Genomic DNA, 26,833 nt, shown 5'->3' on the forward strand with positions numbered 1-26,833 from the left:
AACACTGTTTCCTTTGTTACAAAAAAAAAGTCACATTGTATTGGTGCAAAGCAGCATATTTGTCAGCAAGCAAGGTGCCTGCTGCCACTGCTAAGTGTCAGCCTCTAGTCTACTTCTTTACAATTCTTTGTTAGTATATCGGTCAGTACACACACCTGTCATGACTTCGTGGATTGTATGTATGCTCACATGAAAGCTGGGTTCAACTCCCAGACAGAGAGTTTGGTTATTTTGTCCCATTCTTTTTTCCAACTCACATGTACCCAGAACATGATGGCTAACCTGCCTCCGGACCTGCTCTACCTCAGACAAATAATTAAATTTGTTGAAAGAATCAACCTAGTGAGTGCATCGAAAGGACCATATTGATGATCCTAATCTACTTATTTTAATGTTCTCTGTTATTATATCGGTTAGTACATGCGCCTGTCATCGCATACGCTTTTCAAAACGATCATACGAAAGCTGGGTTTGACTCCCAGACAGAGAATTTGATGCATTTCTTGGTAGTACTGTTTTTGCCAACTTGGATGTTCTCAAAACATCATTGCTACCTGCTCCTCTACAGTCTTTTGCAGGTCCTCGATACAGAATAGGTCCTCGATACACTTTTGACACTTGTGTAGTTTCTTCAAACCACCTCAAATCTGTGTACTTATATCATCTGCGGGTACATATGGCTTCTATAAAGACTCTCCGATAGTTATAATGACCTGTCAATGTTGAATACAGAGCAATGAGGCTTGTTGTTGTTGGTATCATTTCCTAAAATGGACTTATACCTCCTCGATACACTAGTATTCAACAAGATACACAGCCAGCTTTGCACGTATCTTCAAATGCTCTGGTACATAGCTTATTTAAGGTAATACAAAGGGTTCTGTCTCTTCAGATTTCGGAAAACCAAAGTCGTTCATGGATGGGAAGAGTTTTTCATTTGGTGTATCGAGGACCTGTAAAAGACTGTAAGTACCTCAGATAAAAATAATTTCATTTGAAAGAATCAACCTATAGCTAGTGTGTAGAAGGCACCATATTTGTGATCTTGGTGTACTTGTTTGCATGTTCTCTGTTAGTATATCAGTTACTACACACACCTGTCATGACATCCAACTCCTTATCACGCGAAAGTTGGGTTCGACTCCCAGACAGAGAGTTAGTTCATATGTACCAACTGTATTTTTTCTCTTTACCAACTCACGTGTGGTGGATGGGAGGAGGGAGAAATTTGTTTGGATTTGAATGTGAACTCCGATCAGTGATAGCTGATGATATTGTTGCAGTACCTTATTGCTCTCCTTCCAAGTTGTAAGTATCAGGTTGTATCCAAGCAACATCTCATCAGTTACACCTTAAACAAGGGATGATTGGGCAGTTAAGCGAAGGCTTTGACGGATTCTGTGACAAATTAAACATTTTTGCACCTTTTATGTAGTTATAACAGATTTATGGGAATTTTTTTATTGTGACATTATGTTTGCCAATTGTTCAACGGGGCTGACAGAATCAAAACAATTAATGTGCTTATTGTTAAAATTTGTCCACAACTGTGTTCCCTAGGTGAACCTTTACTAAAAATTAAAGTTTTGCCTAGTGCTGAAGAGACAAACTGAATTGTTCCTGAAATCCGTTCCATTTACAAATTTTAATTCTTAACAGCTTTTTGTCCTGTGGACGTACCTTTAGACACATTTTAAAAATAGTAACAACAATTTCTTTACATTTGGACATCGCCTTTGCACAATAGGCAAACACACTGTCGAAATAAAAATTTCCCCATAGGTCTGTTCTAATTACATAAAGCGTGCAAAAATGATTAATTTGTCACAGAATCTGTCAAAGGCTTCGCTCAACTGCCCAATCACTCCTTGTTTAAGGTGTCATGGAGTTTGATCAATCTCACAATTAAAACACTCTTTCAACCATCTTTGTTAATATATCGGTCATTATACACACCTGTCATGGCAGTCCTTGGAAGCCATTACGTGTGTCAGCTGGGTTCGACTCCCAGACATAGAATAGGTGTTATTGAACAATTTTTTTTTGTATGTACCAACTTGTGCATTTGGGTTCATTTTCAAATAATGTTCAGTGTTCGACCTGCATCTTGATTCCCCAATGCACGCCTGGTTAGGTGTGATGCTGATCAAATTTTGGGGGTTTTTTTTTTTGTAAAGGTACCCTGTGGACGTACATTAACAGCAGTACACTATCAAGAAATGAATCTCATAAAAATGCAGGAGTATGTGACATATCCAAGATAACTACATAGTATCCAAAACAGCTGTATATCCGTAAATTTTTCTTTTTTCGAATTTTGGAAACAGAAAGTTCGACAATGTCCTGATTCTTTTTTGTTGAAGTCCCATCTTAACCTTCGGGAGTTATAACCGATCTCATCGTGAACCCGAGCACATCATTGTCCCATGTCAGATGCATCAAAAGCACCACATCAGTGAGCATAATTTACTTTTTGGAAGTTCTCTGTTAGCTATATTGGTTAATACACACTGCTATCTTTCATGCATTTAATGGTGTGAAGGCTGGATTCGACTCCCAAACAGAGAGTGAGTTGCTTCCGTGTTTTGGCCAACTGGCGTGCACCCAAAACATGATCTACCTGCCTTCAGACCTGCTTTACCTTGCGTGAATAATTACAGAAGCACCAGGATTTGTTCGTGGTACCTGTTCACTTCGGTGCTGCTCTCCTTAATCGTACTGACATATCCTGAGCAGTATGTAGGACTTTTCTCAGTCTTGCACCTGAAGGCGCCTCCGTATGAGGCTTTAGATTGAAATCCTCTTTCAACCATCTCTGTTAATATATCGGTCAGGATACGACATTGTGGCAACCAACAATTGTAGCCATTACACGTGAAAGCTGGGTTTGACTCCCAGACGGAGAGTAGGTATATTGTTTCGGATACTGATTTTTTACATACCATTGTTGCATCTCAAACACAATAGCCAACGCCAGAAAAACATATATACTCTGGTTCATTTTCGTTCGACCTGGCTTTAAGTTGATACTCCGAATATAGCCCAATATTGTGCGCCCGATAATGATTGGGTGTGATTCTATCAATTGCAAGTTTTGGTGAACTACAGCACTTGCCATTAAATCTCAATATAACTACTTACTAATAACGGTTTTTGGAAACAAGTTTTTTTTATCGATTCTCTCTTTCAAGATTTATGTAGCAGTTCCCCAGAACATCTTCTCGAGATGCATCGAAAGTGCCACATGCATGATCTTAATCAACTTCTTTAAAGTCTCTGTTAGTATATCGGTTAGTACACGCGCCTGTCATCTGGCATCCTGCTCGAGCGCGCGAAAGCTGGGTTCGACTCCCAGACAGAGAGTCATAATGTAGAATGCTTCACTTTTTGCCGACTCGCGTGTTGGCTTCCTGCTTCAGGACTTGCTCACTTACACTCAAAAGGATTAATCTAACAGGATAAAAATTGTCGAATCAACCTCAACATCTCAGCCCTACAAAACCCCACCCCCAGTTCCCTGCTGAAAAAAAAACAGGCCCATTATCCGCCAGCTTATACTGAAGCGCCGCATTACGAGGAATCAAGTTGACACCACCACCAACTGGAGTAGAAGGTCCAATAACACGAACAGAACGAGGAGACCCCAGCGGGGTTCTAAGCTGCCATGTCACCAGATTCTGGTGACGGCGTCCCAAATTTGGCAGGCAGTCACAAAACGCTGGTGACCGCTAGGACGCTCACCTAGACGCGTGAGGTACTATGTTTGTTCAGGTGTTTGAAACTTTTTCACTGCTGCGCGATTTCTGCCTCACCACTTCATCAAATTCTTTAAATTTTTAACAAGCCAATAATCTTTTTTCTCTTCTATATGAATATCTACTTTTTTTTGGTATAAATGTGTTGTGCTTGCTGTCGGAGGCATTCCGGTACTCAGGGTTCAGATATATCAGGAGATTGAAACTCATGTCACACTAGGTAACAACGAATTTGGCTGACGGATGATGTGCAAATGTCACGTAAACGTCACGTTTTTCGAGCTGTTTCACCACGGAATTTGGTCTTTTGCCCTTCCTGAAAAGACAACTTCACCTCGCTATCTAAATCTTTTTATTTGAACTTGAGTATGCCATTCAAATGCAATTGGAAAGTTTTAGAATAAACAGTCAAGCCGATCTGGAGGGATCTGAGAGAACATTCCATTACTTTTGTTTGTCTGGTGTAATGAAAACCACAAAACCATGTCCCCAGACCACAAATCTTCGACTCTCGTTCTAAAACTTTGAGACAATAAATGTAATACATAAATACACCTTCTGTGAAAATTCCAAGGCCCCAAGGCAAGTGGAAGGTAAAATAATCCACAGTTTCAAACACCTGATGGGTTTCAAACACCTGAACAAACATAGTATTCCCCTCTTTGCCTCTGTACCACCACCGTTTCTCGCCTTTTCCGTTATTTATTCGCGTTCCCTACTACTTTATGTCCATTCAATACGCCCGATATGAGCCTCTGTAACGACGATAACGAAACCCTGCATGCTTTGACGCCAGGCACGAACGCCTGCCGCATCAACAGCATCAAACGCCGGCATTCCCCTGCTTCCATCATCACCGCCTTCATCTGCCGACATCCCAATCGACCCCCAGCTTCTTCACACTGACTTCTTTCTTGCTCAGAAACCCGATGGCAGCCTGGTTACGGAGGAGGTGTACAAAGCCCATCTGTAAGTCCCTCGTAGTACTGCGTTCAACTTCCTTGGATATTGACCTCACCTTCAGCTTCACCATCAGAAAGAGAGAGCCCTTGCGGTTCACAACACGAGCCAACCTTGAGTTCCTGTGGAACGCTCTCATCCGCCATTGGTGTGTTTTTATCTTCCAATATATTGCCAATTCTTTCTAATGCACTCGTTGACAGGTATCCTATTCAGAAAACTGTCAATCCCTCGCCGCCGAATAAGAACGTCCTTTCCATTGTCATACCACCACGGCCTCTCGAAGCCACTCAGTCTTTGAGTCCATCAAGTAGCCAAACTCAGCAAGAAACCCCCGAAGCTGACTTTGACGTTGACGACGAAGCATTAGCGAAGGAGTACGATGTAGAGGGAGTGGCTGAAGCTGTGTTCGGGGCCCTCGGCACTGGTGGCCTCGAAGATGAGGATGAAGATGAAGAGTTGGAGGACGTGGAGGATTTCAATGATGACGGTACGAATTTCCTCTTATTATTTTTCCTATCAGAATTAAGCCATGTCGTCTAGCAACCTTTCAACGGTTTCAGATGAATGTGTGCATGTCAGCTGCTCAAAGAACGGAAGCCAACCAAAGGAAGGGAGGGAGAAAGACCCAGAAATCTATTGTGAAGTCATGGAATGTAAGTTGTTCTACAGCTACTGTTTTTGTTTCACATCCTCATCTCCGCTTTGCTGCAGGTTAGGCTATGGATTGGAATCCGTTGATGGCTCGATGCATACAAGGATGGCAAACAACATTCCAATCTGTGAGGCAATTCATTGCTCTCGTCAGAAAAAACATTTCTGATAGCTACCTTTGTTCTTCTCGTTTATCGTCATGAGGGGCTCGAAACTGGTGGAGCTCCAGTCGCAGTACGTTGTAAATATCTACAATCACGTCATTTGATATTCACCTTGCTTTTATAGCATGCATACCTTACGGGAGTTTCAAAGCGATTCAAATTCCAATTGGTCGCTCTGGCATTGTCCCTTCCGAACACCTTTCATCTCTTGGGTCTTATTACCTTCTTCCTCCACGGCATCTTCTTGATCAATGGCGCCCTTCCTTCCAATTTGTCAATAGGCTGCCTTGCAGTCGTTGTCGTCTTGGTCGTCGCTTTCCAGTGCGCCACTTCCCAAAGTAGGCTGCCCCACCTACGCTTCTCCCAATTGTATCCTTGCTTTGTTATGTCCACAGATACGCTTTCGTATGATTTCTGCTCCCACTGTGTAGCGTGATTATTTTCCTCTTTTTTCGAGACGCTGAAATGTCCTCCAAGAAAAAGTAAGGATGTATGTCAGCGAGAAGAGGTATGGTCTTACAATCATGCAAATAGAATGGTAGGGAATTCTTACATGAGCCCTCCACGAAACGCCACGACAAGCTTGAAGTAAGCGAATGCTTTCGTAGGTGTTTAGTCTATCTCCATAGCTGGTAATGCTAAAAATAAAAATGAGCGGCGGGGCGAGGCGTACGTCGTCCTCCATCTCAATCTTTACACACCCCATCTGAGCCACAACCCCAGTTCTCGTAGGAGAAGAGAACCCCGCATTCGAAGGCATCTTCAAATTCTGCTCCGTTTCCGCGGGAGGCTCCATAGGTACATGCTCTCTTCCCCCTTCATTGGGTTTTAATCTCTTGTCGGCGGTGGGAGGGGTGTTGGAACATATTCATCTCAAGCCAGGGACTTGGCCTGGTAAATAATACTTTACTACTGACCGGGGTTGCCTGTCACTCACTCCCAATTATTTTATCAGTTCATTCCTTCCAGCTGGGTTTCAAGAGTCAACGATCGAACCGCCAACTGACGCCGAGGATGAGTCGTTATGAGGCGTGAGGGGATTAAATTTTCGCTGGTTGATTAGGTATGGATGGTACATGAGGTATATGTACTGCTCAGACAAGGTCAATTCCGCAGATATGCTTTCGTATGTTTCTGCTCCTACTGTGTAGTGTAATTACTTGATTCACGCACCATTTGTGAATCGTGATGAGAACATGCAATGCTGAAATGTCCTCCAGGAAAAAGTAAGGATCTATGTTAGGGAGAAGAGGTATGGCAATCTTACAATCATGCAACTAGAACGCTAGGGAATTGTTACACAATTCTAGGACAGAGGGCGTTGTAAATATCACTTGAACATGCAGTGCCCTCCACGAAACATTGTGTTTACAATGAGCTTGAAGGAAGTTGTTTCGCAAATAACCCGAAACACTTTCGTAGGTGTTTGGTCTCAGGCTATCTCCATAGCTGGTGATACTGAATAAAAAAATGAGTGGTGGGGTGAGGCAACAATGCGATGTCGGCGAAAAAGCAGACACACTACTTATTTTTGGACCCTTAGATCTAATGAAAAGAAATTGAGCTCTTCGGTCTTCCAACATTAACCGCACCTTGTTCAAGAAGAGAACGAGGTGTGCATGTTTGAGAATTTTATTAGCACGTATGGCGGAGAGAAGTTGGGGAGAATGGTGGACATATTGGAGCCGATTGGTTGCGGAGATAGTAATGATAAAAAACAATTCTGGGGCTGACGGGGTTGGTTTACCTCGTCGAACGCACTAATTGGAGCTACAGATTGGTGGCAATGTCAGTCAGTTTTGGATGAAGTCAAAGAAGTCAAAAATACTGAAGAAAAGTACTGACATACCTAGCTGTGCACAGTTTTGTCAACAAAGAGGAAACTTCATGAGGGGATTTTGACCCACCAGCTTCAAAGTATGGGTTCCAGGACAGCCCAAGGACAGCCACAGAAAAAAGCACAGTTAAACGGCATGGTGCAAAGTTGGGAGCACTAATGATGGATACTATTCCATACACGGGGGAGGATGCCAACCAAGCCCCAGCGTTCCTTGATTCTGGACATGCTCGATTTCGAGGAGCAAGGAGATGAGCTGCCTATGAACACAATACGCAATCATTGATCTCACAAGCAAGGACTCTGAGAGCAAGCTGAAAACAGGATCCAGCCGCTACCATGTTTTCCCTCTCGACCTTACCATACATGATGGCCACTTGGCACATGATTCCGACAGTAATTCAGACATAATGGGGTCAGCAATTTTTACTACAGGCTACAGTATGTTGAAACACGGACAAAATACGGATGTATGAAGTTTTGAATACTTGAATGGCTACATATACAGTAAAATACCAACCCTCTAGCTCGCAGAGTCGCAATGCCCCTCGAACGTTCCGAACACAAAAATCCTGACCTTCCAAACATCAAGAAGCGAGCGTGTGGTTGCTAGGGTGGAGGAGCAGGCAGGCAGCGAGGTGTCAAATTGGAAAGCGGATGAGTTGAAGCTAGGGATGAGCCAGGAAGTGGTGGAAAGTGGTTGAGAGCACAGCGTGGATGCGAAGGAAAAGCGGGGTGAGGGTAGTAAGGCAAAAAGGGACCGAGGGAGAGGTTGAAAGGATGGGAGGACGGAGCGGGGACGGCGAGTCAGGTGGCCCGCCCCACGCCAAAGCAATGTGACGACGACGGGCGGCCACCAGCCAAAGCGTGGTGACGAGGCGGAGCGAGGCCGGAGGAGGAAACACAGAGAGCGCTTGTGACGAGGGCCAGAGAGAGTGGCTGACGTAAGGTGCTGAGCGGTGACGCCGAGCTGGGACGGCGTCACCCCGTCACGGGGAAAGCGCCTGAGAACGGAGAACGAGAAAGGGCGGCAAAATTTTCAGACAAGCCAGATTTTCAGTTGCTGATGAATCAAACCACGTGTGTCATTGATCAATATTTCACACTCCGATATTCCAACACGGTATACGGTTCCATTCAAGAATTTCAGCAATCGCAACCTCCGATATGCTAACTTGAAGGTTACATAACTCTTTCATTCCTTTCGTACCAACGCCCCGCGACTTTCGCCAATCGTTGCGCAACATCTACCACCCGTTCGTTAGAAACAAGCCTCGTCATTCTACTCCAACTACAACCAAACCCAATAACGGACACCAATTCGCGATGAAAAAGCCAGATGCGCCAACTTTGCTTTCACATTTATTGCCCGTATCTGCTTAAACATTTCCAGTGTCCGCTGCACCAACAGCATTGCAAGCACTGCCCTTGACAGTATGAAGAACGGTATCCTTTAAGCGACATCCACCTGTACCGTCTGAAGATCTGAAGGACCATCCATTTCTTCGCTACCTACCGAGATTCGACACGACACTTCCAACCGTACTATCTGGAGGACCGGCATTCACTCCTTCGCTGCCTTTCGACACGTCATCGTCTTCGCTCACCATATCAAACCGCAAAAAACAACTCAAGCCGCATACGCTTATTCGGTGTGTTCGGGGAAATGGGACAATGGGAGCAAAGTGCCCATCCTGTTTATGCTTCTCAAGGCGTGAGGTGTATTCCGGTGAGTTTTCGAACCAACAGCGTTGTCTCTCCAAACTCATCCACCTCTCCCGACCCGTCATTGCACCTTCTAAACTAATCCTCAAGGCCAACGTCACTCTCCCGTTCCCTCCCCGCTTGTAGTCAATCTCATACCCACTAATCCGATCCCCATTCCCTTGGCGAAGAAGGGGCGCCTGTCCACTTTTGCTTTTACGACCTTCAGAAGATACCACGTCTGTCCTTCTCCCCAATACCTCTCGTCCTCTTCGCTTGACGCAGCCGCAGCCTCACTCTGTTTCCCAGTCTGCAGCGAGTGATCGACTGCATAACAACTCGGATGAGTTGTAGTTGGACATTGGGATTCGATTTTATCTCATGTATACTATTCTCATCTATCCTTTTGAATCATTTGACTGTGGTAATGCTATTTTACTAAACATTGAGATCTCTTATTACATTGGAAACTACTTTGACAAGGCCGGATGTGACGTGAAAGTTCATCGAAGACGTGAACCTACGAGCAGCCGCGCAAAGAAAGCTCTCGAACCTTCCACCATATTATCAGACACAACTTCAATCCCCGCAGAATGTTAGCACGCGTTACTGATCGATATTTCAAATTCCGATATCCATTTACAGTAAATGCTACCTATATACAGGAATTTTTCGACCTTTCTAGAATTGGGAGAACCACAGTATTCAGTTCCCATTCAAATTCAATCATTCGCGACCGACACAACCCTCCCAGAGACTCGGGGATAAGTCTTATAAATCAGATAGCTTGACGTCTCTTAGTTTGCCTTAAGCACCAACAGGCATAATATATATTGTCATAGGCCCAGTGAGAAAAGCACAGATACAAGTATTGGGAAAAGCAGGGATGATGATGGTAAGGTAAGCACAAGAGAGAGCCGCAAGAGAGTCGCGGCTTCAAACCAGCAACGAAAAACCAGAGACATGATAAAAGCACTCAGAGACGAGGCATTCTGGACTACATTCACTGCATAACGCAACATCAAGAACCACATAACGCATACGAACATGACGATAAATTTGTGCATAAACATAAGCTGCAAGTACGCAGATACTCCAGACTCCCAGACCGCTCGAAAGGTTCCAAGGGACCCTGCTCCAAACGTCCCCCGCGAAACGCTCAGAGCTTCCCAAGCGAAGCAGCAGTCGTACTCTGCCCAGCAGCCTTGGCGCGCTTCCTAAGCATCTGGGTAGACTTATTGCCACGAAGTCCACCACCCCACACACGGCGCTGCTCCTCATACTTGTCAGAGCTATCCACCAAACCCCATCAACACCCTCACATAAATAAGGACAACAACAAAAAACTCACAAGTTAGCCTTGGCAGCGCTAACAAGCGTAGCGAGCTCCCTCTGATCCTCGCTCTTCACTTCCTGAAGAGCGACAACGGCAGCCGTCTTCTTGTGCACGACGGTTCCGAGACGGGCTTTACCCTTCACGATGACGTATGGGACGCCCATCTTGCGGCACAGGGCAGGGAGGAAAACGACGAGCTCGATGGGGTCGACGTCGTATGCGATGACGACGAGCGTGGCTTTCTTGGCTTCGATGAGGGCGACGATGTGGTTGAGGCCGTATTTGACGAAGAGGGGCTTCTTGGAGTCCTGTTCATAATAATGTCAGAGGTTGAGTAGCGAATGAAAGGGAGGGAATGAACGGACCTTGGCATCATTCTCCTTCTCCTCGGCAGCAGACGCAGCAGCAACAGTCAAACGGGCCTTCTTCTCCTGCTTCGATTCGGGGCGATACTTGTTCAACAGCTTGAACAATTGTGTGGCAGTGTTCTTATCCAGTGTGTGCGAGAACTGGGCAATGGCAGGTGGGACCTTGAGACGGTGGTGCAATATGACCTTTTGCCTTTGCAGGCGGACGTATTCGGGCCATTTGACGAAACGCGTGAGGTCAGTTTGGGGTCGGATGTCCTGACCTGTGTGTGGTCCAAGCTGAGTTTTGAGAATACCAATTGAGATGACGACAAGAAAACGCACCGATACCAAAGTTCTTGGCATTCGCCTCGAACAAAGGGTTCTTCTTCGCCTTGGTGGTCTTGCTCGCACCAAAGGGGGCCGCGGCGGGTTTCCTGCCAGTTCCGGATTTGGCTTTGGGCTGGTCATTGAGACGAAGTGAGCGATGACTTCTTCAAAAGAGAAGAAAACCATCGCGCTTCGGAGCTCTAATGTCGTGCGTACTCGTAGGAGTACGCACAACCCAGCAAAAGTAAAGTAGTAGGCTTCATAGCTCAATGGCTCAGCCGAGAACGAGTCTCAATTACTTTTTCCATACAGTTCTATTAGAGATGTTTGTTAGGGCACAAAACCGTCATCCACTCCAAAAACTCACCATCCATCCCAATTTCTCACTCATCCAACACAAAACGTGCGATGGAGAACCGCAGCTGGTCGAACTCCTCCGCGCAAGAGGGTCTCACGTACCATTTTGATCTTGTTTTTCTTGAGGAGGGCGAAAAGTGGTGGATGGGAGGAGAGAGAATTTCGTTTGATTTGAACTCCGATCGGTGATCGCCGAAGATATTGTTGACCATACTTACTTACAACTTCAAGTCAACTTCAAGTTGTATCTGACCCATACCAACATCTCGTCAGTTACGGAGTTCGATTAGTCTCGCACTTGTAAGCACTTATGTAGGTATGACACTTTAAATAAAGACGTTCTTCCAACCATCTTTGTTAATATATCGGTCATTATACGTGCCTGTCATCGCAGACCCAGTGCTATGGACTTACGCGCGAAAGCTGGGTTCGACTCCCAGACAGAGAGGAGCTGTGTACCTTTCGAGAATTGATTTATTTTACCAACTCGTGCATTCAGGCTTAGTTTCAAATACCGTTCAGCGTTCGACCAGCATCTTGATTCCCCAACGCGGGCGCCTCGGTAGGTGTGTTGCTGATTAAATTTTGTGGTTTCTTTTTTTGTGAAAGAGTACCCTGCGAACATACATTAGCAGCAGTACGCTGTCTGGAACTGGATTTCATAAAAATGCAGGAGTATGTGACATATCCAAAGTATCCGTAAGTTTTTTTTTCTTTTGAACAGGAAGTTCGACAATGCCCTGATTCTTTTTTTCGAAAGTTCCGCCTTAGGCCTAGCACCTCTAAAAGTTCCCCATCGACCTCACCAAGAACCTGAGCGGATCGTCGTCCCATCTGTGAGATATGACAGCACCACGTTAGTGACCCTAATCTACTTCTGTAAAGTTCTTTGTTAGTATATCGGTCAGTACACGCGCCTGTCATGACTTCGCGGATCGTATGAATGCTTGCGCGAAAGCTGGGTTCGACTCCCAGACAGAGAGTTTGGTTATTTATTGCATTCTTTTTGCCAACTCGCGTGTACCCAGAACATGATGGCTAACCTGCCTCCGGACCTGCTCTACCCCAGACAAATAATTAGATTTGAAAGGATCAACCTAGTGAGTGCGTCGAAAGGACCACATTGATGATCCTAATCTACTTATTTTAATGTTCTCTGTTATTATATCGGTTAGTACACGTGCCTGTCATCGCATATGCTTTTCAAAATGATCATATGAAAGCTGGGTTTGACTCCCAGACAGAAAATTTGATGCATTTCTTGGTAGTACTGTTTTTGCCAACTCGGATGTTCTCAAAACATCATCGCTACCTGCTGCTCTAAGTACCTCAGATAAAAATAATTTAATTTGAAAGAATCAACCTATAGCTAGTGTGTAGAAAGCACCACATTCGTGATCTTGGTGTACTTGTTTGCATGTTCTCTGTTAGTATATCAGTTACTACATGCGCCTGTTATGACATTCAACTTCTTAAGCTTGGAAATGATTGCGCGAAAGCTGGGTTCGACTCCCAGACAGTGAGGCAGTCCATATGTACCAACTGTATTTTTTCTCTTTACCAACTCACGTGTGGTGGATGGGAGGAGGGAGAAATTTGTTTGGATTTGAATGTGAACTCCGATCAGTGATAGCCGAGGATATTGTTGCGGTACCTTATTGCTCTCCTTACAAGTTGTATCTGAGCAACATCTCGTCAGTTACGGAGTTTGATCAATCTCGCAATTAAAACACTCTTTCAACCATCTTTGTTAATATATCAGTCATCATACGCACCTGTCATGGCAGTCCTTGGAAGCCGTTACGCGCGTCAGCTGACTCCCAGACACAGAGTAGGTGTTATTGAACAATTTTTTTCGTATGTACCAACTTGTGCAGTCGGGTTCATTTTCAAATAATGTTCAGCGTTCAACCTGCATCTTGATTCCCCAACGCACCCGCCTGGTTAGGCCTTAGGTGTGATGCTGATCAAATTTTGGGGTTTTTTTTTTTGTAAAGGTACCCTGCAGACATACATTAGCAGCAGTACGCTATCTGGAACTGGATCTCATAAAAATGCAGGAGTATGAGACATATCCAAGATAACTACATAGTATCCAAAACAGCTGTATATCCATAAATTTTTCTTTTTTCGAATTTTGGAAACAGAAAGTTCAACAATGTCCTGATTCTTTTTTGTTGAAGTCCTGTCTTAATTTTTGGGAGTTATAACCAATCTCATCGTGAACCCAAGCACATCGTCGTCCCATGTCAGATGCATCAAAAGCACCACATGAGTGAGCATAATTTACTTCTTGGAAGTTCTCTGTTAGCTATATCATTTAATACACACTGCTATCCAACTGCTATCTTTCATGTATTTAATAGTGTGAAGGCTGGGTTCAACTCCCAAACAGAGAGTGAGTTGCTTCCGTGTTTTGGCCAACTGGCGTGCACCCAAAACATGATCTACCTGCCTTCAGACCTGCTTTACCTTGCATAAATAATTACGGAAGTGCCAGGATTTGTTTGATTTTGGATCCCGATCGGCGATGGGGGAGGTACGTATAGCATCGTCGCGGTACTAGTTTACTTCGGTGCTGCTCTCCTTAATCGTGTCTGACATATTACGAGTAGTGTGTAGGAGTTTTCTCAGTCTCGCAAGTTTTGGTGAACTACTAATACATACAATACTCGTCATTAAATCTCAATATAACTACTTACTAATAACGGTTTTTGGAAACAAGTTTGGTTCTCTCTTTCGGCCATGGTGCCATGTCTGGAACCAATTTTAAAGAGGATCAAAAATCAAAAACTCCATAACTTGTGCACTATAAATTATAATACTTAAAAGAGTGACTTAGCTCAATGGAAAGATTTGATTGAGACTTTTTATGTATGGTGAGGTCTCCAGTTCAATTGCTGCAGGCTGCAATTTCTTTTTTCAAAAATATGTTTGCTCTGACTTCTTACTCTCCTATTTACATTTTTAAGCACCAAAAACCTCACAGCACCACTTAAAAATTTATAAACACCAGAAAGCATGGATATAACTCAAACCCATAGATTGGGGGAGAATTCATGAGAATTGACATTTTCCCCTTCCACCTCTTCCTGCACATGCATGCATCTGATCATCCCTTGCAGAAGTAAAGCAGACCATGCACCTCCTTTTTCTTGAAGTAGAACTGAATAATCCTAGTAGTGCTTTCCACTGTAAAAATTTACCTTGTGCATTTTGGCCAAAAGAAATAGGAGAAACTGTCTGCTGAAGGCTCCTCTGGGTGTAAACCTGGAGGTTTTACTCAACATATATAACCATGCCTGAGGACATGGATGCCAAGGAAATGGATGCAATACCTGTTGCTGAGAGTGCAGACATATTTACTTTTCTCCAGATTTTCTTTCCCCAAGCTGTCAGTGGTGTTGATTCCCCATGCTCTCATTATAAATATATAAAAATGGTTCAAGAACTCTGCAGCATAGCTTGGTGCTTGAATCCTCTGCTAGATTTTCTTCCTTTTATCTATTCATTTTGCCACTTTTTTTAGTTGATTTATAGTAAAAAATTCAAAATGCTCATCAATTTTATAGAAGTTATTCTTAGAATTGACCTTTCCTGATAACCAGGGAGCCATAGCTTTGAAATGAGGATTCTGAGTAAGTGAGAACCAGACACTATGGAGGGAAACAGATGTTTCTTCCATTTGATTTTTTGTTTGTGATCTGACATTTCCTGCCTTGTGCTCTTCCTCAATATGAGTACCCCTGCAATGGCCTATTTTTTTAGTGCTACTTTGCATGTTCAACAACAGAAATTGGTGCAGTAACAGGCAAGATACATCTTGAGTGTGCAGAATTAGTATTAGTAATCGTGTGACTCAAGCAAACACGTAAAAGTAGTGTTGCCGCAAGCCAAGGTCGAGGTGGCTCGAGCTGAAAAACAATCAAACTCCGATCAGCTCGAGGTACCTCGAGGTACACCTTGGCTCAATCACCTCGAAGCCCCCATCAAACATCATTTCAATTTGGAAGTATTGAAATTATATGTTATCTGTAAGTACGACCAGGCAATAGGTAGCGAAATAAAGTAAGTATGATACAAGAAAGCTGTGAATATAATGCAAAAAGAGTCAAGTTATAATTAGTGATGATAACATCCAGATAGGGATTACTCTGAGCACTGTATGTTGCCTGGTAGACATTCTGGAAGCCGGAGACATAGGCAGGGGGTGGCAGTGGATTCGAGGGGTTGAGATGGGTTTGATAACCCCATGGCGTGTGCACGTAAGGACTTGTAGGAGTTGCAGGCTGCAGCTGTACTGAGAACATGTGCTGCTGAGGGTGGTAGGTAGGTGACAAAGGTTGTGAGGTGCAGGAACACAAATGAGGATTAAGACACCTACAAGATGGCGGCACCTGCACCATCCAAGTGGGGATTGCAACCTTTTCAATTCTCTCCGTTTTATACCTCCAATTTCAAACCTTAATTCACCCAATCAACAAACTGTTCAACAACGCACGACGCGTCCTCAGACGCGAACCCTTGGCGCGTTCGCGTTTCATTCGCTCCTTGAATCGATATAGTGAAATGATGAATTTGATTGCGTATATAAGCAAGTACAGGGGGAGTTTTGGGGGAGTTCTAGCAAAGGGAAATGTCGGTGGGGGCGTGGTCGGCGGTTGATGTTGCGGTAAACGAATGAAAGGTGAATGTGGTGGTACAGAATCAAGGAGACGGCAGCGATGGCAGCGTGTACAAGGACGGAAATGCGATCAATCAACCTTGACATAAAGCTCGAGCCTCAGCTCGGCTTGATCACCTCGAGTTTCCTAATTGAGAAAAGGGCCAAGCCAAGCTCAAGTTGACCTCGAGCTCAGCTCGCCTTGCGGCAACACTACGTAAAAGATGCCTAATTCGTTCACAATAAGCCGGATATAGACATAAATTCTGAAATGGAAAGTAGGGTCTGATGGCACTACCGCTTTGAGAATTATGTCCAAATCGGGCATCTTTTTGGTTCCAGACATGGCACCATGGAGGACCCCCGAAATTCCTGCTAAATGATAGATATGGATCTGGACAAAAAATTTGGAAATGGGGGTGCTAGGCTAGAGACAAACCGGACAGGTTTTCAGCGAAATGAGCAAAATGCTAGATACAAAATCCAGACAGCTTCCCAAGGAGGTTGACAGGCTAGATACATACTGGACATGTATGGTTGCTTAGTGCAGCGGATAATTGTAGCTGCAACAACTTATGGTTGAGTCTATGTAGTCTGCCGTTCGAACCCTGTTGTCAACTTTTTTATTTTTGTTTTTTCGACATGTGATCAGGTACCGAATGATATATTGAAAATAATGTGGCGTGAAATGTGCAGTAAAACCATGCATTTCAGCATTATAGCCCTCGACGCTGAAGGTGTTTTCAAAGAATCAGATTGGATTGGAGTCCAGAAAAACTACCAAGATGTACCACCCGAGGTGTCGGACGCCTGCAACGCTGTACTGCAAGTTCCGGAGTCACAATCCCAACGACTATTCCCTTCTTATGAGCTCCCAGTCAAAAAGACCGCGGCCAAAAATGGCAGGCATGAGCCCGCGGACGTCACAAGCAACATCGCCGCCCTTTCGAAGATCGTTCTACAAGTTTTCGAGCACAGCGGTCACGGTGCCCAGTTCCGCTCCATTCCGGAGGTCACCGCATTGCTTCAATTACACCAATACGTCCTGCTGCCACCAACAAGTTTTCTGACACTTCTGAATACCCAACCGTTGAAAGTCAACAATAGTGGATTTGAACTCTCTCCCGTCGATATGGTACTCTTCAATGACTTGAAAAAGGGGAAGGAACAGCTCAGAAAGGCAATGAAGGCCTTTAGGAAGCGCCAAAAGGCCGAGGACAGTCCGTAGTTTCGTAATTTAGCCAGATTTCCACTTTTCCTTATAATTCCAGTCCTCTGGAGGCCAGATACTGGATTCCGGACAAAGTTGGGCCCTAAATACGGCTAGATACGTAGTCCGGACAAAAATTTTATATTATGACTAGGCTAGATAAAATCCGGACAGAGTTCACCAAAATTGGTACGGACAAGAATCTGAAAATCGGCCATTTTAGTATCTATCATTTAGCAGGAATTTCGGGGGTCCTCACCATGGCCGCTACCTCAAGATTTTCCCCAGAACATCTTCTCGAGATGAGTCGAAAGCGCCACATGCATGATCCTAATCAACCTCTTTAAATTCTCTGTTAGTATATCGGTTAGTACACGCGCCTGTCATGAATCTTGCTAGGATGTGATCGCGCGAAAGCTGGGTTCGACTCCCAGACAGAGAGTCATAATATAAAACGCTTCACTTTTTGCCGACTCGCGTGTTGGCTTCCTGCTTCAGGACCTGCTCACTTATACTCAAAAGGATTAATCTAACAGGATAAAAATTGTCGAATCAACCTCAACATCTCAGCCCTACAAAACCCCACCCCCAGTTCCCCGCTGAAAAAAAAACAGGCCCATTATCCGCCAGCTTATACTGAAGCGCCGCATTACGAGGAATCAAGTTGACACCACCACCAACTGGAGTAGAAGGTCCCAAATGCAACGCAACCTGTCAATTGAACTTTCAGTACGACTACCACCAGAAACACGACATCAGATAAAACGCCCACGAACCTCTCCACTAACAGCCCCACTCCGTCCACTAGCAAGAGGCCTTACGTCCATATGATATGCGCACATTTGCAGCAGGTGCCGAAACAAGTCGTCAGGATCCCCAGGCGTAACGACGTGTTGGCGGATGATCAGAGTCGCTTTCGCCTATGCATCGTCAATTCTCAGCCTGAGTGAATCAAGCGAAAACAACAGGACGTACCTTCAAAACGCACTCCGTAACGCACGCGCAAACCTACTAACATCAAGCAACGAGAAACCTATCCACTCCAACGTCGCGATATCGTCCAGGATGACCAGCTTCGCGTCCCCGTGGTCCGCTTTTTGTAATGCGGTTTGCAAGAGATCGAATAGGGGACGTAATGTCGGTGATGTATGTAGATCTGCCGTCTCTCGAGGAGCTGGGGCACGAAAATCCGGTTGGACGTGCTTCATAACATCTATGAATTCCAGCGATCCATTCGTTATCTGGTGCGAGATGTTGAGGTTCTGTCGCACAGTTAATTACTCAACAAGGTCATGCAAGAGACTTCGGGTGGATACGAACAAGCTTGGACGCAACCGCTTTCCACCTCGCCAGGTCCTCTGAAACGGACAACACGATCGTTTTTGTTGGTCGATTCGTTTCTTTGATGTGCGATATCAGGCTCCGATGGAGGAGAAAGTCAACTGGAGCGGCTAGTTCGTCTGTTATCAGGAGGAGGATGCCTTCGGGTAGGTTGAATGGAGATAACATTGGTGGTCGTTGTGAACAGAAAGTGTTTGCCATCGACGGCTCGACCAAACATCTTGAAGGGACTCGGATGGTACTTATCGATTCCGCCGCTCATTTCGCTTACTTTTAGAGCTGGTCAAATGCGTTGCCTTCCCGCCCCTTCCCGTATATAGTCACATCTTCCTATGTAATATGATCGTCAATTTGTTCGCATATACCCTAAGGCTCTGGCAGAACTAGTAAACAATACCACAAAGCAGAGCATTTTTATATCTGATTTCGTGCGGACTTCACGATTCAAATGGGATCAAGGGGCCTTCAGAGGCATCTCCCCCCAAAAAGTCACCTACTAGTGGGCTACCACTAGCGACCGGTACAAAACTAAATCGTCTTCTAACATAACGTAACAAAATGAGACTATATCTTCCTGACGCAGATAAATAACGCTAACCTTCGCAGACGACCATTGCAGGAGTATATCCTTAACCCTCACATCCAAACAAATGCGACACATCTCACAAATTAAACCATCCTCCAGCACAGAAAACGCCATTTGAATAGCGTCCGTTGAGAATTCTATGACGTTGAGCCTGACCTCATTCAATAGATAACTTACGTACCGGGCCTAGCCGACCACACCAGAGGCGCAGCTACCATCATCCACCCGTCCGAGACTTTCTTCTGCTCTGCGTATCCACACACCCTAGTGTGTTGGTGGGCGTCTGGAGGCTGCATGAGGAGACGTTTAAGGAGCTCCGTTCGTTGCATTTGGAGATTCATAAGACGCCGCAGATATATCGGCCCCATGCGCCTGGTATTATCATCTGTGATATCGTGTAGCGACCAGGAAAGAAGATGTGCCGACGCGCTCGTTGCAAGATCATCAAGGCCATGGTGTGCAGCGAGAGAATATAGCACCAATGGGTTCTCCAACGCATGCGACAGAAGGAGGGCGTGGATATGCGTTGAAGGCAGAATATGCGCCTTCGGGATAACACCGTGCGTCGTCATCCGATCTATCGCCTTTTCCAAGTCGTTGAACGATGGTGAACGACCCCCGCACGGCACGTCATACAAGACGCACAGGATGATCCTCAGAACGTCCGCATTGTCTGGGATGTCGATCACTCCATCAAGGTGACTGCGAACTCTCATTTGCGCAAAAAATGCAGTGCTAGAGACACTCGCCAATTCGTCTGAGTTGATGTAGAACAGAACAGAGTCCATCGACCGAAAGACGACATCAGAATCGGAGCTTCTGTGAGCGCCGAGATAAAATGTCGAAGAAACCAGGAGGCCTGGGCCAGAGACGTTCGACCTTGGCCTCAAAGGAGAAAAAATAGACTCAGGGGACCTTAGGGATTGTTTTACGAGGGAAAATTATCGATTGACATACAATTGACTTGTTGCAGAAGGAGAGTCGGAGAGTCGTAGTCTGGGGAATGGGGAATGGAGCGTTGACAGTTGTATTTAGGGTTCATAACAGAACCACCAATGACCATCAAGGAAAACCCGACATGCAAGGCCTAGGCCAAAAAAATTCGCCTAGGCCAAGGCGGAATCAACTTGTCCACGGCAGATTATAGACTCCTGAGTCGACTTTGAGCGGTAAGCTTGAGGCTGTATCGGTAGACACCTCGAAAAACCATGCAGAAGGCGCCTGAAGGAACCGTAATGGTCGTTCGTTTGTTCAACTAACCACATGTACCGTTTCGGCGTCTTCGAAGACAGCAGTGAAATTTTCTGTGGAGCCATTGGTAGGCGTCGGTTTCGTCGTCATGAGTAGATACATCCGGTTCGGCACGTGGAGTAGTAAGTCGGCTCATCTTCGACCTGACCGGTGACGGATCCAAATATGTGAATTATGCAGCATACGCAGGACACTGGCAGTAGATGAAGACAAACCTCTCTCTCGATTGCGAGTGTGAGCTCGGTTGCTTTCCGTGCATTAGCTGACAGCTACGTACCTGCAGAATTGTAGACCGTTGACAAGATTTCCTTAGTCCGCCATTGTTTACACAAAACAGCTAGAGAAACCCTTGACGAACCCCGCCTTTATGACGTGGGGCGGCGCGCCAAGTTCCCGACTCCCGTGGCCCGATGGCGTATAGGCCTAAAACGGTTGTTTGGGGTCCAAACAGGGACGCTCGAAAGAAATTTCGGAGTGGTCTGCGAGTATGCAGTTAGCTGGAAAACGTTCCACGTTGGTGAGCAACTTGAAGATGGTGGTTCGAAATCAAGGCGTTGTTGTGTGCTGTTATTTGCGCCATGTTGACTTACCAAACTCTTCTTTTCACATGGCGGAAAAGGTTAAGACCCATAGGTACGTGTTACACCATGCAGTCATCATTCACGAGGTTTATTCCACTACTTGCCCAACAGCAGTCTTCCCTTTCGACTTTGTGCGGTTTAGTAGCCCTCTGAGTGAGAGCTAAGCATTGCCACGAATTGCTGTAACCTTGATCCAAGTCGTCCCCTTGATCAAGCACATCCGAATGACAGTGTCACCGTTCGTTCTCATACTCAAGTGGGGTACACGCTGCGCGGGGTGGAAAAGCACGGGCAAAATCTGAGAGAAACGTCAACACGAACAGCGTAGCGTAGAACATCACGTAACGATTCACGTTAACCGGGAGTTTTTGCGTCGCAAGGAAGTAAGCCCACGGTCCCCCAGGGTAGTTTCGGTTATCGATATACATCAATTGTACAGTGCGTGCTTGAACTGCGGTATAGATCGATTCGACGACGAACAGGAGGGTTATATAGAGGAGGAGGAACAGGGCTCTTGTGTCCCCCTTGATTAAGAAGGAAGAGGAGGAACGCAGGGAGCGGGAGTACTGCGAGTAGAGAATGGTCGCGCAGGATACAAAGAGGATGACTTGGATGCCTACAACAGTTGTCAGCGGCAAAGACAAGGATTTTGAGTGTGCTAACCGTATCCCGTTCCAGAAATCACATCCCCCGCTAGGAACGTTCGCTCCAAAAAAATGTTATACGCTGACGCGTCTGGGCCATAGTAGGGCGTAGATATGAATGGAAGGGGGGGGGACAAGCTGAGCCTGCTAAATGATCGTGTCCTCTTTCATCGATCTATAACTGTTTGAAACAAAACTGGAGGCGCCCAAGGCTATGACCAGCAGGGATTCGAGACCCTGATGAAAAAAATCTTGACGTGGACACAGAAACCGCAAGCTATTCTTTGGAGAGCCTGAAGCCTCATGGCCAAAGATACAGCCCCCGAAGTGTTGCGAATCAGTTGCGAAGCATGAAAATAGCGTCTTGCTGCTTGCTTGCTGCCTGCGAAAGCCAGCTAATCCTTTCCCCCCTCCAAGTACCAGCCGACTTCTCACAACCTGCTTCGTCCAATTAGATAAACTCCAAGTTCTATCAGCACTGCCAGCAAAGTGCACCTCCAAAATTCGGTCCACCTCGGAGTTGTTCTGTAACCATTTCCCGTCCCTTTTTCTCTCGCACACGATATGCCAAGAATATCTCGATCGCGCAAGCACCAGTTCCTGAGTGGTATCAAAGGTGTTTGAGTGGGCCTTGCGTAATGATGAGTCGTCTGGGATAGATGAGAGAGTGTGAACGATGGAGGTTGATGGAGCAAAGGCGGATTGAAATGCTCGCTGCTTGGTTAGTGGGTTGGCACGGTGAGATGACATACGTACCGAAGCCTCGCGTGAACTCGTCCAGGTTTCGGGACTTGGGGGATTGCAACCAGTCCGTGAACCACGCACTATCCAAGTCTATGAGGAGGATATTTTGGATGCGGGCCTTTCAGGACGACGTAGAGTAAAACAAGACTTTTTGTTGGATTTACGTCACACAGTTGAGGGGTTGCGGAAGACGTGGACGGTGAACTCGGAGGAGGGAAGCCGTGAGAGTGGGGTTGGCTGATGGGTTAGGGTTAGGTTTTTTGGTTCAACTGCGAGTCATCTCAAAAATTACTCAAAGTCGGGAGTTGCAACAAAAAATCCCGCTCAAGAAGAAAAAGGCAGTATGGTCAGGGCGCCAAGTCCGCAACAGCTCATGCTTCCCTCCAAGCTTCATCCGGTGTCTCGTCCGACACCCCAAACCCCGCCAAATCCAAGTCCATCGCAAGTTGCGTCAACACCGCAAGAGCACAGTTCCAAAACTCGCGCCACTCTTCTGTTTGATCTATACCCACCTCCCACCCCTTCCCGTCTTTTACTCTGTCAGCCAAAAAGGAGTCGTACAACATTACAAGAGCCTCGTTGGTTTCAAAAACTTGTGGATGGGACATGCGTAATGGCGAGTCATTCGGGGTCGAAGAGAGAATGTGAGCGATCACGCTGGTGCATATCGAAACACAGGTCCTAGCGCGCCCAATCTCTGAAGTTGGTGGGGCAGCCGCAAACTCAAGATCCTGTTCGTTTTGTTAGTGGGCGTGATCAAGGAAGAAAAGGAGCGCATATATACCTCCCAGTGTTTGTTTCTCTCCTCGTCCGATACCTTTGGACGGCCCATGTACATGATCATCCGGACAAGGACAAGATACGCGGTCGAGAGCGCACGGTCAGGGTCGGGGAGTGGTAACCAAAACTTTGGATTATGCGACATGGTTTCAAACGATTCAAGGCTCAGGAAATCGAATTGATCTGGAGGCGTTCCTTGTTCATCGGGAAACTGGTATCTGGACGCGAATCTCTCGCTGACCGGGGCTGGCGCGTGCTTTGTAGGACACGCTTCGGCCTATTCAGGATTAGCTTCATCCGTCCGCAACAGACAATAGGGAGACATAATACCTCAAAACGCCCTTGCCCTCGTCCTGACCCAACAATTGAAATACTCCTCGGTGTCCCAACCGCTGGCCTCCAACCCGCTGACCGTCTCAAAACAAGCTTCAATGACGCACGCAACATGTCGGTTTTTTTGGATAGCGTTTGATTCTGATAAGAACAAGTCCCTACGAGCCCGAAAGGACAGGTATGATGATGGTTTTGGGGAGAGAGGTGACAGAGCCAGACTTTATACTTAGGAGTAGAAGTAAATCCAGTCACACGACCGCGAACGTCCGAGTTGAATTATTTAATACAGGATATTGAAACTTTTTCAGTGTTGCACGATTGTTGGCTCACCATTTTGTCCCATCCTTTCGATCTTTTGACAACTCGATGTACATTTTTGTCTTCTATACGAATATCTACTTTCTTTTACTGTAGATGTGTTATGTTCGCTGTCGGAGGCGATCCGGTACTCAGGGTTCAAAAATATCAGCATATTGAAACTGTTGTCACGCCAGGTCACAATGGCTTTGGCCGAAAGATGATCCGCGATGAGCAAGCATGAGGAATGAGTGCAAGCTCATTATCGGATAAGATAACGGTAACGCGTCAGAACGAAATCTTGCGTTTGTACTCATAAGTACAAACACCTGTGCATGTCTCCGATTCCTAGACAAGGAGACTGCATTCTCCTTGTCCTCAGTTCATCGTTCTGACGCGGCAAAAAGAGCCCTCAATTTCTGTAAAATTTTCGAATTTTTTCAACACTTGTTCTTCGACCTCGCGATGACTGACAGCCCTCAAAACTCTCAAGCTGCTGCTAGTGCTGAAAGCTCCCAGACTGCTGCTACCCCTGTCTCTCAAATGCCTGCTACACCTGTCTCTCAGACGGCTGCCACACCTGTCCCTGATTCTCTCACCACTCCCTCTCGTGTTCCTCGTACTCACACCTCTCCGGCTATCATTCAAATGCTAAAAAATCTTCCCTTGGTATCTATCCTCCACATGAACAAGGAGATTGAGGACAAAAATGCTGCAAGGTCTCGGAAGACCTTCGACCACATTTCTGATCCCGCTGTCCATACCGAGCCCGGCTCTGATGAAGCTTCTTTGGTTTCTTTGGACGACGCCGACTTGCATCGCTTCCGCATTCCTTCCTTTGCTGCTTCCTTTCCGAACTTAATCTATGCTAAACTCGCAAAATGGATCGCCGATGAAGAAATTAAAGACAAACAAAAATCAAAAAGGAAAACTGCTGATGATGGGAAACTTTCTGCTGAGGAGGCTAGAATTGCAAAGCGTCATTGCATGAATGGAAAAAAGATGGTACCTTGGGTTGTGGGAGTTCCCTGGCAGGCCACCTTTCCGTAGAGCCTCTTTGACACTGAGCTTTGCATTGCTGTTCCACTGCCTTTTTTCCTTAATAAGAATTTGAACATCTTGAATGTTGAAGCGTCTACTTTGCTGACGACAAAGACCAATCCAAACCCTGGTGAGACAAAGGGCACCATTATTCTTGATGTCGAGAAGCTTTCTACGTGTTTTGGCAAGGAGCTCTCCTTGTCTTGTAGCCAATGGACGGAGGCTGCTGGCAACATGTATCTCTTCCAAAAGGAGCGTGATGAGGAAGGCACAGCCAATGCTCACAGTAACTGGTATAACGATCATTTTTGTTTTTACACGTCCCAGGACACTAAAGATGACCTTTATGATGCCTGGAAACCTGATGAGCTGAAGTTCTGACAGGAACATTGGGCTAAATACGGAGAATATGATGCTGCACACTACTACCAGGCCTACAAGCTTTCCAAGAAGCAGCACGAGATGATGGTTTACATTTGTGGGATGATGGGTCCTGAACCCATGAAAGCTCCTTTCACTGGGAAGCTCACACCACGACTCGCCTCTCGCCCCTCTCAGTCATGTCCCTCCCAGCCCTTTTCAACAGGCAGCGGCAGGTCTTCCTCCTCAACGCCTGACTGCCTTATCTGTGCTGAGTGAGGCCACGACGCGACCCATCACACGGACACCACCATCGTCGTCAAGTTTAAAAGTGATGGGAAAGCCGTATGGTCAAAATACAGTGACCACAACCTCCTCAGCCCCGACAACAAGGTTATCTGCATCAGTGGAACTCAGAGGCGAGCGCGGACACCCATGCTCTCACAAGGACGAACGCACCCACCTCTGCTCCTTCTGTGAGAGCAAGCGCCACCACGCCTTCTCATGGATCTGCCGTCCCTGACCCTCAAACTGATGCGTTCCTTCAGGCTTCCCTTTCCCTTCATCTTTCCTACTCCAATTTCTCTCCTTCGATTATTTCTCGCCCCCCTCTGTCCTCTACCTCTGCGGAGGACTCCACTCTATTTGACAAGATCTTGCATCCATACAACCCAGGCGCTTTCGACTTCTTATTGCACAAACACGGCCTTTTCGAAAGCTATCCCCTCCTTCCCTTCAATTTGCACTTCAGCTTCCCTATTGGCCATATGCCTTCCCTTTCCCAGACCGTTGTTATGCCCAACAATCCTTCCATCATCGCCTATCCCGACACTGTTTCTGATTATCTCATCAAAGAAGTCAAGTCGGGCAGGCTCTCAGGCCCTTTTTCTCGGGAAGTCACCAAGAGGATTCTGCGAGGCCCCTTTCAATCCTCCTCTCTCCTCGTCTCTGTTCAGCCACAAGAACCAGGTGTACCCGATAAGCTGAGGGTGTGTCAACACCTGTCCAAGGCCTCAAAGCTTCATGCATCCGTCAACTCCTATATTCACAAGGACGACTTCCCTACGTGTTTCAACACCGCATCGAAAGTGGCTGAGATTGTGAGTAACTCTTTCTTCTGTTCCTTTCCCCTCTTTCCATCCTTTCCTTTTCGCGTCTCCTTTGCGTTTCGTGCGTGGAGACGCCTTCTTTATTAGTGCTGGCCTGCATCCAGTCGCTCTTTGGGTATTCTTACCTACATCCCTTTCCTCCTGTTCTGTGCCATTGGCATGATGATATTATCTTCCGTGCCGCTGGCACGATGATTATCTTCTGTGCGTCGAGCGCGATGATTATCTTCTGTGCATCAAGCACAATGATTATCTTCCATGCATCAAGCACAATGATTATCTTCTGTGCATCGAGCACGACGACTTCTCTTCCACGCATTGAGCGTGATGACTTCTCTTCCACACATCGAGTGTGATGACCCTTCTGATGTGTCAAAATGATGCTTCCCTTTCTACATGTTGAGTGTATTATGCCCTCACACACATTATGGGCATCCGCTGCACCTCTC

At 46.0% G+C, this 26,833-nt stretch overlaps 7 protein-coding genes across 7 annotated transcripts; 3 read left to right on the forward strand and 4 right to left on the reverse strand.

Moving 5' to 3' along the window:
- Positions 1-4,502: 4,502 nt before the first annotated feature.
- On the forward strand, positions 4,503-5,969 carry LACBIDRAFT_330266 (uncharacterized protein; the record flags this gene model as incomplete). Its single annotated transcript, XM_001884480.1, has 9 exons — positions 4,503-4,512; positions 4,577-4,724; positions 4,780-4,863; positions 4,919-5,205; positions 5,279-5,371; positions 5,435-5,497; positions 5,542-5,603; positions 5,658-5,871; positions 5,929-5,969. 9 exons carry the CDS (start codon positions 4,503-4,505, stop codon positions 5,967-5,969), a joined length of 1,002 nt encoding a protein of 333 aa, XP_001884515.1.
- Positions 5,970-10,233: 4,264 nt separating this feature from the next.
- On the reverse strand, positions 10,234-11,199 carry LACBIDRAFT_237670 (60S ribosomal protein L8; the record flags this gene model as incomplete). The annotated part of the gene is made up of 4 exons (XM_001884575.1): positions 10,234-10,366; positions 10,426-10,718; positions 10,776-11,041; positions 11,103-11,199. Coding segments are annotated over 4 exons (789 nt in total), but the record flags the coding sequence as incomplete, so codon positions are not given.
- Positions 11,200-12,111: 912 nt separating this feature from the next.
- On the forward strand, positions 12,112-13,074 carry LACBIDRAFT_330268 (uncharacterized protein; the record flags this gene model as incomplete). Its single annotated transcript, XM_001884481.1, has 4 exons — positions 12,112-12,143; positions 12,169-12,280; positions 12,473-12,544; positions 12,814-13,074. The coding sequence occupies 4 exons, from the start codon at positions 12,112-12,114 to the stop codon at positions 13,072-13,074; spliced, it is 477 nt and encodes a 158-aa protein (XP_001884516.1).
- Positions 13,075-16,783: 3,709 nt separating this feature from the next.
- Positions 16,784-17,434, forward strand: LACBIDRAFT_330269 (uncharacterized protein; the record flags this gene model as incomplete). Its single annotated transcript, XM_001884482.1, has 2 exons — positions 16,784-17,327; positions 17,379-17,434. The coding sequence occupies 2 exons, from the start codon at positions 16,784-16,786 to the stop codon at positions 17,432-17,434; spliced, it is 600 nt and encodes a 199-aa protein (XP_001884517.1).
- A 342-nt stretch (positions 17,435-17,776) lies between these two features.
- Positions 17,777-18,920, reverse strand: LACBIDRAFT_295001 (uncharacterized protein; the record flags this gene model as incomplete). The annotated part of the gene is made up of 5 exons (XM_001884576.1): positions 17,777-17,818; positions 17,894-18,028; positions 18,094-18,237; positions 18,334-18,558; positions 18,825-18,920. 5 exons carry the CDS (start codon positions 18,918-18,920, stop codon positions 17,777-17,779), a joined length of 642 nt encoding a protein of 213 aa, XP_001884611.1.
- A 248-nt stretch (positions 18,921-19,168) lies between these two features.
- LACBIDRAFT_295002 (uncharacterized protein) lies at positions 19,169-20,710 on the reverse strand (the record flags this gene model as incomplete). The annotated part of the gene is made up of 5 exons (XM_001884577.1): positions 20,505-20,710; positions 20,202-20,331; positions 19,422-20,103; positions 19,257-19,395; positions 19,169-19,186 (listed from the first exon to the last, which is right to left on the reverse strand). The coding sequence occupies exons 1-5, from the start codon at positions 20,595-20,597 to the stop codon at positions 19,169-19,171; spliced, it is 1,062 nt and encodes a 353-aa protein (XP_001884612.1). The 5' UTR covers positions 20,598-20,710.
- Positions 20,711-21,236: 526 nt separating this feature from the next.
- On the reverse strand, positions 21,237-23,951 carry LACBIDRAFT_330272 (uncharacterized protein; the record flags this gene model as incomplete). Its single annotated transcript, XM_001884578.1, has 10 exons — positions 21,237-21,374; positions 21,430-21,692; positions 21,740-21,782; positions 22,156-22,370; positions 22,477-22,582; positions 22,636-22,701; positions 22,977-23,195; positions 23,249-23,521; positions 23,657-23,795; positions 23,908-23,951. 10 exons carry the CDS (start codon positions 23,949-23,951, stop codon positions 21,237-21,239), a joined length of 1,506 nt encoding a protein of 501 aa, XP_001884613.1.
- Between the last annotated feature and the right edge of the window lie 2,882 nt (positions 23,952-26,833).

Source organism: Laccaria bicolor, genomic scaffold (assembly GCF_000143565.1).
Source record: "Laccaria bicolor S238N-H82 LACBIscaffold_26 genomic scaffold, whole genome shotgun sequence".
Classification (NCBI taxonomy): domain Eukaryota; kingdom Fungi; phylum Basidiomycota; class Agaricomycetes; order Agaricales; family Hydnangiaceae; genus Laccaria; species Laccaria bicolor.